Source organism: Thamnophis sirtalis, unplaced genomic scaffold (assembly GCF_051295495.1).
Source record: "Thamnophis sirtalis isolate CommonGarterSnake01/CBP01778 unplaced genomic scaffold, rThaSir2_p1.2 scaffold_4, whole genome shotgun sequence".
Lineage (NCBI taxonomy): Eukaryota > Metazoa > Chordata > Lepidosauria > Squamata > Natricidae > Thamnophis > Thamnophis sirtalis.
The window spans coordinates 116,280,718-116,295,135 of NW_028261384.1; the positions used below are offsets into that span (position 1 = coordinate 116,280,718).

The 14,418-nt window shown below is 39.9% G+C and overlaps 1 protein-coding gene across 1 annotated transcript in view; it reads left to right on the forward strand.

The window, feature by feature from the left end:
• Window positions 1–271: 271 nt before the first annotated feature.
• Window positions 272–14,418, forward strand: part of SLC17A7 (solute carrier family 17 member 7) — a 61,300-nt gene continuing 47,153 nt past the window's right edge. Inside the window, exon 1 of the mRNA XM_087713843.1 lies at window positions 272–983. Within this exon, the coding sequence (XP_087569969.1) occupies window positions 922–983 (62 nt within the window). The 5' untranslated portion in view covers window positions 272–921. The remainder of the gene's footprint in view (window positions 984–14,418) is intronic.

A 14,418-nucleotide genomic window follows, 5' to 3' on the forward strand; every position in this document is an offset into this window, starting at 1 on the left:
AACACCTCTCACTTTCTGCTTTCCCGTTCTGTTGTCTTTCTCTCCTTTTGGTATCCTTTCCGTACCCAGAATCTCTTGCCCCACTTTCAAAACCTCAGTTTTTTATACTTATAACCCTCCTTTCCCATTCGCTGCCTTTCGTTTTTCCAACCATGATCCACCACCACCCCCTAATCTCTTCTATCCGCCCGCCATCATCCCACCCCCACCCCCCACCCCGTCAGCTCACACAGGTCGCGATTCCCTTAATCTCACGCCGGGCGATGTAGCGCGCTCTCACGTCGCTCTCCGTGGTGCTGAAGCCCCAACCTTGGGCGGCGTCCCGGTTTTCGGGACAGGGAAAGTTCGCGCCGCCGCTCCGAGTCAGCCCTGGCGCCCCTAGTCGCCGCAAATCCCTTGCCGGAGGCTGACCCCCCTAGTGGTTAGGTGCCTGCGGAAGCGCGGGGAGAGAGTGGGACCCTCTGCAGCGTCCCACGCAGGGCGCGGGCACTAGTGCGCGGCGGCAGAGCTGCCCCCATGACGCTTCAGGCCGTGTTGGTGGATCGGGCAGGGCGCCAGGCGGCAGCGCCGTGGATGGTCGCATCCCCACGCACCGCTCCTCAAGTTGACAGATCTCGAGGGTCCTAGAGAAAACTGAGAAACCTGTGAAGAGAAGGGGAAGAAGAGAAGAGCTAGAAAGGAAAGACTAGGCTAGAAAAGAACGAAAATTGAAGGAAGAGGGAAAGAAGCTCACGAAACGAGCAAAATAAAGGCATCGGGCGAGAGGAACGGATTGAGATCGCTGTGCAACCCCGTCTCTCCCCAAGAAGCCTTCCTGATGTTGTGACTTTAACTGTTCGTGTCTCCAAAGGTGACAGTGGGAAAGGAGCGGGGCAGGGAGGTCCCCGCGCTTCTTTCTCTTAATCAAGGGAGAAAAACGCCATGGAGTTCCGAAAAGAAGAGTTTAAGAAGTTGGCTGGAAGGACCTTGGGGAAGATAAACAGGTAAGAATTCGACATTGCCTGCCTGCTTCCTTTTCTCTCTTTCAAACCGCAAGCACAGGGTTGGGGGGGGGGGATTTATAATAAAGTTTACTGCCATCTAGGCAAGAGAGAAACAAAGGGGTCTGGGTCCTAAACTGTAACCATTCAAAACAGTTCATGTAAATCTCTACATTTTCATTGAATTATAGGGTAAACTGGAATTGAGAATGGGGTGGGGTGGGGGATTGCAAGATGTTATAACTATCAATGCCTACACTTTACACATACTTGTATCCTCAATTACTCCCTTATAGCTTATGCACATTTTCCAGCTCGGAGGCTGCACTTAAACAGATACACATGCACCCAGCACGGTCTTTAAAGTAATGCAATCCTATTCAATGTTGTTGCTGTACTTTTGTATATTCTTACAACAATCACCAAACTTGCCTCATCCTAACACTTCAGACATGAAAAATAGTCTCCTGTTAATGTACTCATTCCCAACTATATAGTTCGTGGAGGGGGGAGGATGGAGGTTAAATTCAGGTCAATTCTCTACCTCACTGGAGTGTTGTGTGCAAGTCAAATGGAGATTGTGGGAATTATGCATGATCTTCTGATTTAATTAGGTGGAGTTAAAATATACAAGCCACATATAATTGCATACTTATCTGAGTGCTCAGCTACTGAGTGGTCAACCATGATTAACTAACATTCTCACACAGTGCAATATATATTTTCTAGCCATTTTTCATCCATGCATTCAAGACCACAAACTGTTTTTTTTTTCTCTTTCCATTTTTACTTTGTTTTTTCCATGTATGCCCCTGTTCAGAGAATCCACTTTCTATTAAAGTTATTATTATTATTTTAAATCTCTCCTTTGCTCTATAGCCAGATGGAATCTCTTGGCTACAAACCTGAAAGCTTCAGTTTATTTTGTATCACTGTGTTTATATGCTTCAAATACACAGGGAAATCATTTTTTCTAGTTCTACAAATCACATTTAAACTATTTTGTATCTTCTCTTGCTCCTATCTTCAGTATTTTAGCATTTACCAAACATTATATGTTTGGTCACCAGAATACGATAATGAGAGAAGAAACCATGTAAAGAACAAGAGAAGCGAAATATTTCTATTTTTAACCTTCATCTATCCATTTCTCCACCCCACCTCGTACAATTACGTTTTCACCACTCAGCATTACTATTTCTGCCTGCTACCACTATGATACATCCATAAACTTCCCAATATATCTAAATCTTTTGGGGGGCTGGATATTATATTTTCACTTACTTTATTCAATTTGCTTAGCCTTGTATCAGCCCAGAGAATATTTTTGCTAGCAAAGGGTGGGTTTTAAAATAGTACGGTAGTCAAATTCATATTAGTTTCTTCATCATACTGGGAAAGGAATATTTGAATACCAAGCCCATTGAGATCAAATTCTCAACAATCTAAGTCTTGCGGGGGGACAAGGGGCTTTGGATAGCCACAATCAAAACGGCTCAATTCCCATGAAGGCAAACCCAATGTAGTATAGTATATTCCTCTAGGAATGGCTCATCAGCTATCATCCAAACATCCCCACACCCACTCCTCTTCCTTCCAAGCAAGGCCTTCTAAAGTTCTAGGAGGTCAAACAAGGCTCCGGTCGGTCGATGCAGCTGAAAAGATCATTGCTGTTTAAAAATAAACAAAGCCAAGCAAAGAAAAACTAAAATAAAAATCCCAGCCCACCATAGAGATACATTGGGAGGAGTTTGACTGCCACAGCAAAATTGCTTTACGTAATTGGCATGGATTCCAGTTTGAAATATGCACCGTCATGGTAGAACATAAAATATTCACCAGAGTTATAAGTGGCTAGAGAGCTCTCTCTCTCTCTCTCTCTCCCCCGCCCCATTTCTAGAAGTATATTTAAACTCACAAGGACGTATACTTCTTCCCATAACTCTTGTTGTGTGTGACTAAAATGGATAGTTATGCAGACAACAAAATATTCCTTCTGCAAATATGGCTCCCTGGGGACAACATGAAGATTTGTAAGACATCTCTATGAATGCATAAGAATTTGGAGTACCCAGTTCAATGAAATTAATCAGGCTCACCATCAGCATCTAGAATATCCTTTGCTGTTTTGTTTTTATAAAGAAACCAAAGCCAAGTTTCTAAGCTAAATTTGAAAAACAAGGGATAGAACTTTAGAATGCCAGGAAAAGATTGAATAAGGTTGGTAGAGCACCATTCCTAGTAGCAGAAACAAATTAAATTATAGAAGAGATATGCAAATGTGCTTCTTTTGCATAATTTATTCAGGTGCAGAATCTGTTTTTCTTCAGGCTGAATTTGGATTGTTCCAGGATTGTATTCAAGTCCTGAATACACACATACATGGATATTATCTCTTTATAAACAGCTTTTGAACTTCAGGACTAATCAATGATCTACTACTTAAAGAAACCAGGGCATTGGGTGGGGCGACAGCTTATGATCTTCTGTGCAAAATGTGGGTACTCTGACTCAGCAACAGCCATTAATGTGATCCATAGTGACATTATGGGGCCTCCAAAGGAATGATTGGGGGCTAATCCTAATAAAATGTTTGCACCTTTACTTAAAACTGGGGAGAGGAGGTGGAAGGATGATAGTAAATTCCTCATCAATATTCAAGATTATGCCAGTTTTCATGGCAAGCATGGTCATACTTTTGAACATTAAAACCTGTAGTCAGATACTTACTTAACAGCAGAAACTAACAGATATGATAGAACTAGATAAATTGTTCTACCAAAAACAAGATAGAAGACACCTATGGACAGAAATCATCCATTTTTACCTGTGTATTTGCGAATCTCACCTCACAGCTTCAGCCTTAGAAACTGGGAAGGAATTTTGAAAGTCCACTAAGGTCTCCAGAAGACACTAGTTGACATAGCAGTTGAAATTTCTTAAAGAAAAAATATATGATCTCCCCTTACTAGCAGTCATTATATAATTCAAGCTTATCAGACTGAAGTTATACAGTTAGTTATGGGCCAATGTTTTGTATATTGGAAATTTCCAGATGTGTGGATTTTAGTTCCCAGAATTCTTCAACTAGAACAACCTTCATTGGAGATGCTGGCCTGCAATGGCTCTGACAGCAAGAAATGAGCTCTGTTTTTGCTGGCAGATGGTTGCAGAAAGCTACTGCAGCCAAAAATGGAGCTTGGGAGCCCATTTTTGCTGGCAGAGCACTCAAGACACCCCAACACAAATGATGTCAAGATAACCACGCTTATCCTGACCACAGCCACCCTGGCCCCCAAGGTCAAAAACAATCCTGATGTGGCCCTCAATGAAATTGAATTTGACACCCTTGATCTAGACCCATGTGGCATATATATATTTGTAGATTTTCACAGGTGTAGGTATGCTGGTCTTGTTGTATTCAGGTCTTTTCCCATGTAATCTTACACGGGAAAAGACCTGAATACAACAAGACCAGCACACACACACACACACACACACACACACACACACACACACAAATCTGTAAGTCTCAACGTTCAATTCTAATCACTAAAAGCATTAAGGGCTACTGGAGATAACAGCACATCTCTTTTAAGCTTGATCAAATAAACCAATCTCATATTCTTTCCTTTTACGTTTAACAAGATTAATCCTTAATCCTCTCAAATAAAGTCATGGAACTTGATTTATTATGACTTTTTCTTTTTTTCTTCTTGTCACAAATTTTTTTACAACTTAAAAGGTCTCTTTTTTTAATCCAATATAAGAAAATTATCTAAATCATTCATTTTGTTTTGTAAAATATAAACTTGTTTCATTTATATATCCAAATGCAGCAGCTCCTTCCATATCATTCTCATGGACTGCGACCAAGATTTAAGCACAAACAAAACAATTTTATAACAAGTTCATCAAAATATTTTGTAATTCTCCTCAAAGCATCACAATTTCATATTCTATATTCTGCAATCATTTATATTAGAGTCGGTAGGGTGTAGAAACTAAGGCATTGGATCCAGTGGGTGATTGGGGACCAGTCATATTTGTTCAGCTGAACCTAACTCACAAGGTTGTTGTTATGGGGGTGAATAGGCCTAGTACTGGGCGCTATGCACTTAGATATAAGACATACCAAATAAAAGTACTAATGCTATTAAGAGTAAATGTGAGAACTGCTGTAGTGCTTAAAGGATCAGCTAGAAACCAGGAGATGGTGAATTCTAGTCTCACTTTAGATACATAATCAGCTGGGTGATCTTGGGCCAGGCCCTCCCTCCCACTTCTAGGAAGAAAACAATGGAAAGCCATTTCTGAAATCTTGCCAGGAAAACTGCAGGGCTTAATCCATGCAATCACCAGGAGTTAACACTGATTTGAAAGTGTGCGTGTATACATACACATACACATACACACACACTAGCAGTAAATAACAAGCTCTGAACCCACATTTTAGCTTTTTAAAACCATCATTCCCTGACGGGGTAAACACACAAAACTGTAATGTAGCACCCAAAATATACTGACCCCCCCACATATTATGTGAAGCTTCCAGGTATCCATCACTCTCCTAAAGGATCCTGGGAAACAGAGGTTAGTCAGGGATCAGAAAAAAAAACCTTTGCTAACATTTGTTCCCTGTGATTTTCTGTCCTTCTTGCCTTCCATTAATGAAAACTGCAGCCCTGGCTCAGACACACAGGCCTTCAAAGTGATTTCAATCATTAGTAAATATATTTCTGAGCCTTCAGCAGTTGGAACAAAAGGTTTGGTGGTATAGCTCTCCTGTGCCAGATATGATTTCAGGCTAGTGCTTTTTGTACACACAAGCAGAGAATAAGACAGCTGGCTCCAGTGCTAATCCCTTGTCTAGCATCCGGCATAAAATCTTTTCATAGATGTTCGGCTTTCCTGCCCCCAATAGCCTAACCCTTATATAATGTGTTCCTGGATGTGTACATTTTGGATGTCTGTGTGAGAGACTGACTGATGGTATGTTTAGAGGTAAACTAAAATTTGACAATATTGAATTGGGACATGGGGGCAGGAATTGTATTTGAAAAGCAAGTTCTCAGAAGGAGAAAATAAATGGACGTCCATCCTGTCTGCTTCTAATACGAAAGAAATATCATTACGTGGGGAAGTTGTGTGTTTCCAGTCACACAGGGCCACAAAGTTAAGAATTAATGGGACTTTCAGTATGACATTAAGCGAAGTTGGCCTTAGAAGTGGTAGTAGCCCTTTTCTCTCCCACACAGCATTTGATTGTGATAATCACTTCGCAAAAAGCTGAAAATGATTTTTTCCTCTGTGGCTTATTGAGATTTAATGAGGGATCAAGGCATTTGCCTGTGCAACAAGATGAGGTTGCCATGCTAAGATTCACAAAACAGGCCTAATGTATTGCATTTTGTTGTGCTTGTATGTTTGTTTGTTTCCTATTACTTTATAAGTAATAAAAAGTACTTTATAAATAATTCAAGGTGGAAAACATACATAACACTCTTTCTTCCCCCTATTGGTCTTGGTGGCACAGTGGTTAAGGTGGAGGAACAACCATGCTGAGCTTCTATTCTGGGGAAAAATGAAGGTTAGAGTGACCTTGTTATCCACGTGGAATCATTCAGACAAGAATCCCAAAGGTGTTTTTTCAAGAGGCAACTGAACTTCCTTGTTTTTCTTTGAAGACATTTTGCTTCTCATCTAAGAAATTTATTCAGATCTGAGCTGAAGAAACTGCAGAAGGTTCTTGGATGAGAAGTGAAACATTTTCAAAGAAAAACAAGAAAGTCCAGTTGCCTCTTGAAAAAAGCACCTTTGGGGCAACCATGACTGAGAATCTCCTTAGATATTCAGACAAGAAGTACAACCAGTGGTATTTGCTCTATCTTTATTAATAGGGTTACATTAACAGAATCTTGCAAGGCTGAAAGTATTTCTCCCTGTGATCTCCCTGCTTCTGTACCTGGCAGTTGTCCCATCTGCAGGTCTTCTTCCTGTGTCCCAAGGCCATTTCCACATACTGTTACACATCCTGACCTTCAGAGAGAAGGTGGGATATAAGTCAAATAAATACTCAGCTGCACTGGCACAGTCTTAGCTTTTCTTTTGATTTGAAGTGACTCTGTTGCATGAATCCAGCCCATTTGGGTAATTTATGATTCAGTGTAAATCCAGAAATCAGTTTGAATTAAACTTTCAAGATGTGGTGAATCAGGCAGTAAGGAGTAAACACTAGGTCTGTGCATATTTCTTAAGAAAAAGTGTTCCAAATTTCACACATGCACAGTAGCTCTACTATTTATTTCATCAGTTCCTCTTTCATATTAGTGAAAAAAGTATGACTGCTTTAAGAGTTGCATTGCCTTATTTTTTCACTTGCACAGAATAAAAAAACTTCCAAGGCATTGGTTGTTCTTTAATCTCTTGACAATCCTATCAATTGTTATGGGTAAGGTAGCAATGCCATGAATTAGGGGGAAAAATCAGCATCTAAAATACATCATGCAAATGAGATGAAGAGAGTGGAAGAGACAAGAGAGACAAGAGCAGGAAGAGAGGGGTTAGGAGAGAGGGGAGAGGGGGGAGAGGAGGGAAGAAAGAAGGAGTGGAAAGAAAGAGGAGAAGGAGAGAGGAAGGGGAAGTAAAGAAGAAAAGGATGACAGAGGGAAGAAAGGAGGTAGGGAGGAGGAGAGGGAGAAAAGGCAAGAAAGCGATGGATAGGTATATGATGTATGGAGAGCAGAAGAGCAAATGATAGTCCTTGGGGGTTGATGGTAAGATGAATTGACATAATATTGAATCATACAAAATAGTGTTGGTTATGTAATGGTATACATGTGGTTATTTGTATGAAAATTAAAAAAAATTGAAATAAAAAGAAAAAAAGGAAAAGGAAAAAAATCATTCTCAAACTGTAGCAAAATATAGAAATAATAAATAAACACACCCTCCTATTAAGCAGAATTAGTATGATGAATGATTGGGAATAATGATTGAGAACAAATGTCACATTACCAAGATCATTTAATAATAATTAATCTTAAATTAATTTGTGCTTAATGTAAAAGTGTTCTTTTTTTAAAAGCAAATGTTTTAGCTAAATGGAAATACAATTTTTCTACAGAATTGTATTGTTTCAATATATAAATGTGCAGTTTACTCTATTTTCAGTATCTTATTCTGTCTATATCTATCATCTATTAATCTATCTGTTGAAACTGATTTCTTTTATTAATCTTAATTATTTTTCTTTCCTTGATGTTTATCTATTTATTATGTTATCTTAAAATGAAGCCCTGAGTAAGAAGGATGGTTTTACTTAATTTAAAAGTGCAAAAGGAAAAAAGGAAAGGAACTAAACATAATGACTGGATTTACACAAATAGGCTAAGCCATAATCTGGTTTATTGGGTTTCAGCTTAGGATGTCCTGTGAGACAAGACATTGTGGTTAACAAACATACATAGCTACACATTTTACTCTCCTGTTTTTCTCTGCAGCTCTTTTTCTGTATCTTTCAACTTCATTCAATCATAAAGTCAAATACGGTGTTTTAATATTAGCACGTCCCATTCCTAAAGGTGCATGAGCACACACACACAAAAAGCAAAATCATTAGCACACCATATTGCCCATCTGTTGATGCCACCCACAAGCGAAGGCTTTGTTTGTTTCTGTTCGTGAGCTTTTATTTGAAGTGACATGTCATTGGCTCCTGGCCAATCTTCTCTTGCTTCATTTCACATGCAGATAAACTCTTGAAAGAATTGTCAGTGAATTCTTGTAGCACTGTCTAATCAACAGTTGCTGAATAGCTTAGTTTTCAAGGCTAGTTTGTTGACCAGTCATTTGCAAAGATTGGCTGTGGGAACTGTGCACTTCATTCTCTTATTGTGGTAATCTTGCAGAAGAGTTTTGGCAGAGTATTGGTCTGCTATGAAACTTGGCGTTTGCAAATCTTAATGACAAGTAGCATGTCATTTTAGAAATCTCAAAGAAGAAAGACACCATGAGTTGAATCCACAATTAGTTTTCAGTTCTCACTTAGTTCTCCAATTCATTGAAATCTATGAGACTTAATGACTTTCTGCACATCTCCTTCAGCCTTAATTAAGCTGGATTCAATACAACCTTGACATATCACTGAATGGGGCTTAAGGGTGTCTTCCTTAATTTGGTACAACTGATTTCAACTAGCTTGTTCTATGACTGGGTTCAGATTACATGCTAAGTTTACTATAAAAACTACAAGGAGAAGGATTGTTGAAGCATCAAGAAACAAGGAAACGACTTAATTTCAGTGAGATGTGGATGGTGCATCCATGCTGGCTGTTTTTGGTCTCTCGGTGGCTTTTGATATCTTCATCATGGTATCCTGGTCTGGCTTCGGGACTTGGAAGTGGGTGGCATTGTGTTGCCCTGATCTTTTCCTTCTTCTGGTCTGACTCCAGTTGGGTGTTGATTTAGAGGATGAGAAGCCTAGTCCACACTCACTGCTTTGTGGGGTCCTTCACAAGGCTTGATAAATTCCCCATGCCTGTTTAACATCTGCATCAAGCCAATGATGATGTTATCCATTAAGTTGAGTTCGATTCTTGATGATCCTATGAGAAAGGTCTCTCCACATCTCCCAATCTAACACTACTTCTTTGAGTTTTTAAAACATTCTGTCTGGTGTCCGCTTTGATAGTGTCCAGCCACCATGTTTGTTGATGGCCTGGTTTCCTTTTATTGCTAAGTCTTCCAAACACAACTGTTTTCTCCAGAGGATTCCCATGCATGACATGGCCAAAATAAATGAGATGCATTTTCATTTTCACAACTCCACTTTGGGCTTCCATGATATCATGGAAACTCTGTGTCTGGAAACGGTGGGGATTTGGCTAGGGAAGAACAGGCTTCAACCCATCTAAGGCAAGACCTAGTGGCTTTTAGTTTTAGAGGGCCATGATTCTGAGGACTGTCCACTTCTTATTCTGGTTGGGACTTCAGTATCCAAAACAAAACTAGTGCACAACATGGGAACTCTTCTTCAAGAAGGACAGCCAAGAAGATTTTTTACCCATCTTTGTATTGAGGGTGTTCATTCTCTGAGCTTGTGGGTTGGTTTCCAAACATTTTGTTACCAGGCTAGGTAACAAGTGGAGTTTAGTGTTCGGCTGTTTGTAAGGGCTTTGTGTGATCGGTAGATCTTGTGATGGTGAGGTTACATCAGGGTCAGGTGTGGGTATGTCAAGTGAGGGTCCTGTGATGGAGAGGTTACATCAGGTGAGGGTCATTGGGAATTGAACTGCTTGTTTGGAGGGGGGGCTTGCGTGGGTTGGTCAGTGCTATCTCTGGTTAGTGCTGTCTCTGGTTAGCTGTACGATTGATTCGGATTCTGAGGGGTTTGTAGACTGGTTGTAGGACAATGTGTCTGTTGATGGAATTGCTTGTGGAGTGCCAGGGTTTGATGATCTCAACCTCCCCATCACAAGACTCCCACTGGTGACTCACACCGGACCCATCACAAGACCCATTACAAGACCCTCACTTGACACACCCACATCTGACCCATCATAAAATATACTGGCCACACAAAGCCCTTATAAACTGTCATCCCCTGAACTCCACTGAATATGTTACCCAGCTTGGTAATGAAATGTTCAGAAACCAACCCACAAGCTCAGAGAACGACTCACCCTACAGCCGATCTATAGATATTCATCATTACTGCAAATTTTGTGTTGTTTGCAAAGTGTGATTTTTCCTGACCGAGAGGCTCTGCTTATAGCCACTCATGCCTTAGTCGTCTCCCATGTGGACTATTGCTATGCAGCCTACATGGAGCTGCCCTTGAAGAGCATCCAGAAGCAGCAGCCCAATTAAAAAAAAAAAAAAGCAGTGGCATAGACAGTTGAAAGTGTTCCTTGGTATGTTCACATTACAACTTTGCCTTGGGGATAGCAGTACAGGTGGTCCTCAACTTATAAGCATTTCTTTAACAATTGTCCAAAGTTATGGCACTGCGAAAAGTGATCTCACGACTTGCAATTATCACAACCATAAACCACAGTGATATGATCAACATTCCGGTACTTGACAATTGGTGTGCATTTGTGCTGGTTGCAGTATCTCAAAGTCATGGGATTGCCACTTGCAACCTTCCAAGCCATCTTTCAACAAGCAAAGTTAATGGGGGGGGGAACTGGATTTGTTTAACAACTGTGCGGAAAATGTCATAAAATGAGGCACAACTCACTTAACAACCACCTTGTTTAGCAATGGAAATTTAGGTCCCAATTTTGGTCATAAGTCAAGGACTACCTATATGTTTCCAGGAGCAGTTAAAGATGCTAGTGATCACCCGTAAAACTCTTTGTGGTATGGGGCTGTGTTATTTGTGGAACTGCCTCAGCCTTTACTGTCATTTACTTTACTCTGCCGGTTGGGACATGATTCGCCCAGAATTTAGCCCTGATCCTGCCAGGCTTTGGAAGGCCTCGAAAACATGGCTGCGTGCCCAGGTCATAGGAGTGGATGGTCAAATAGAATCCACAATATGTAAATTGTTATTGGTTAGTTTTTATGATGGCTGCCAATAAAATATTTTGTGATTAGCTTTAAATTGTTGTTAGCTGTCCAACTATATATAAAATCCATCCAACTAACTATTTCACTTTTTTGGAATAAACAATATTTTGCTCAGTACAGAAAGCAAGTAAGAAATAGTAAACAACACAAAAAATTGTTAAATGAGAAACAGATGCAGAATTTATGGAATGATATTTTCCATATTTCTATCCTTGCAAACTAACTTTGTGGTTTTTGCCACAGCCAACAACTAACACATACCTTGACTTTTGTTCTTAAAAAGTCTTACCTCTTTTTTTCCTAGGGTCTAATTAGCTCTATTTTTTATTTAATGTTAACATCTCAGAGACATTCTCTGGCAGAGTCAAACATGCCAAGAGTTCACAGATGCCAAAATAGGCAATGGGTAACCTGAGGCAGCAAAAAGAGCTAGAAAACGCTTTTGTTTACTATATAATGGTTATCCAGATTTTTACTATCAAAACCTGTTGATGTAAAGAGTAATGAAGATGACCTTGACAGAAATATGAAGAGATCATGGCTTAGGCAGAGTGTGGAAATATATATATACCATATTTTTCAGAGTATAAGGCGCACCAAGGTTTTGAAGAGGCAAATTAAAAAAAATATATTTTACACTCTGCAGACCTCCCCAAAATAGCCCATTTTTCACAAAAATGGGCCATTTTAAAAAAAAGAGACATGAATAGCCTTTAGGGGGCTTGCAGAGTGCTCCTGGGGGCTGGGGGGCAAAATTGAGCAAAAAACGGTTTGTTTTTCATTCATTTCTGCCCTCCCCAGCCCCTAGGGGTTCTCCCAAAGCCTCCTACAAGCTATGCATGGCCATTTTGATGAAGGGAGCAGGGTTTCGGGAGGCCAAAAATGCTGTATTCAGTGTATAATATGCACCCAGATTTTCAGTCTCTTTTTTGAGGGAAAAACGTGCGTCTTATACTCCAAAAAATACGGTGTGTGTGTGTTTGTACATACATACATACATACGATTCCTTATGTCATTAGGGTATAATATTGGGGCCAGGGAAGGTGGAAGGTCATTATACTTGCAAGATTGTGCTATTAATAATCTTAATAAAGGTAGTTGTAGTTTTTCTGCAAAGTTGATTTCCTCACTTGATCTATCTAGTGGGGCTGATAGGCTGTGTTCAAAGAACATCATATTCAGAGGAGGAAAAATACAGAAGTATAGCAATAGCAATAGCACTTATATTTATGTACCGCTTCACAGCCTTCTCTAAGTGGTTTACAGAGTCAGTATATTGCCCCCAGAAGGATAGAAGGCTGAGTCAACCTTGAGCTTGGTGAGATTCGAACTGCCAAATTGCAGGCAGCCGGCAGTCAGCAGAAGTAGCCTGCAGTACTGCCCTCTAACCACTGCGCCACCACAGCTCTTATAACTTCTCTAAAGAGAGAATAATACTATAGTAAATAAGCAATCATTTGCTACTTTCATTCACCTAAATAGTAAGTTATTCTATAATACTGTGTTTTCCTCAAAATAAGACCCAACTGGAAAATAAGACCTAGCATGATTTTTCAGAATGCTTGTAATATAAACACTACCCCCCCCAAAAAAATAAGCCCCAGTTAAGATTGTCAGCCAGGCGGACATATTTAGTACTGTTCTTTAGTACCCAAAATAAGACCTAAGTCGAAAATAAGCCCTAATGTGTGTTTTGGAGCAAAAATTAATATAAGACCCAGTCTTATTTTGGGGGAAACATCATAGTAATTATTCATTTTTGATGGTTGCATTTTGTAAAGAAAAGGAGTTCAGAATCCAACTAGGTTTCCCAAAGGACAACCGGATGTTCTGGGAATTGCCCAAGCAAGCTTTGAATAAGGAAATTCCTTTACACCAGTTTAGCCATTTGTAGGCCTATACTCCCAAATTTCACTTCATCCTCTTTAAAGCCAAGGAAGCTTTTTAATCTTATCATATTTTTCAAGAATTCATATTGCCTCTTTTTTTCTCAAGTTGCTTCTATTTAATGTGCTTTTAAAAATAGTTATATTACACATACTCTCTCTAACACACAGACACACACACACACATGCATAACAGGCGATCGATTACTGGAGAGGCTTCGTTGCGCAATGAATTATTTCAGGCTGATTCAATTCAGTTCAACATAAGTGGGGGAATACCATTAAAAATCCAAGTCACGTTTCTATTAAAAGCATTTGGAAATTAAAAAAAGGTCAAAACTCACTAGAAAGAAACCAGACAGAAGCCAAATATCTGTTCTTTGGGAATGACAGCACTTATTTCACAAATGCAATATATATTGCTCTCCTGTGGTAGACTCTCTGCAGCTCACTGTCATAGAAATAACACTATAAAACCGTAAACACATCAAATATAAAACTAAAACCTTAATATATAAAAATGCAACAACCAGATTAACATAAAAGTCACAGAACCCTTACCTCTCAGGTCTAAAGAGTCTGCTGTTTCTAACCTCTTTTCAAAAGGAGAGAGGGCATCCTGGGTTTGAGAGGAAAGCTATTTGAGCAAGATAAATCAGCCACCAAGATCTGCTTCCGAAACCCCAAATCCTGGCTTTCCCCAAAAAAAAGGGAATTAAAAAATGTCTTATGAACATCGTTAAGGTCTGAGAAGGCTGCTGTCACCAAGCTGAGCTTCACTGACGAGCAAGCATCAGGGCAATGCCAATTCAACCCAATTGATTTGGTCAGTCCAATGGATTGTGGGCTTAAAGCATGGCTGGCTGGGGGATTCTGGGATTTGAAGTTCTGAGGTTGGACATCCTCGGGTCAGTTAGTCAATCGCTGGATTCCCACAACTGTAAAAAAGATTGCTAGGTTTCAGCATGTTGTGTGA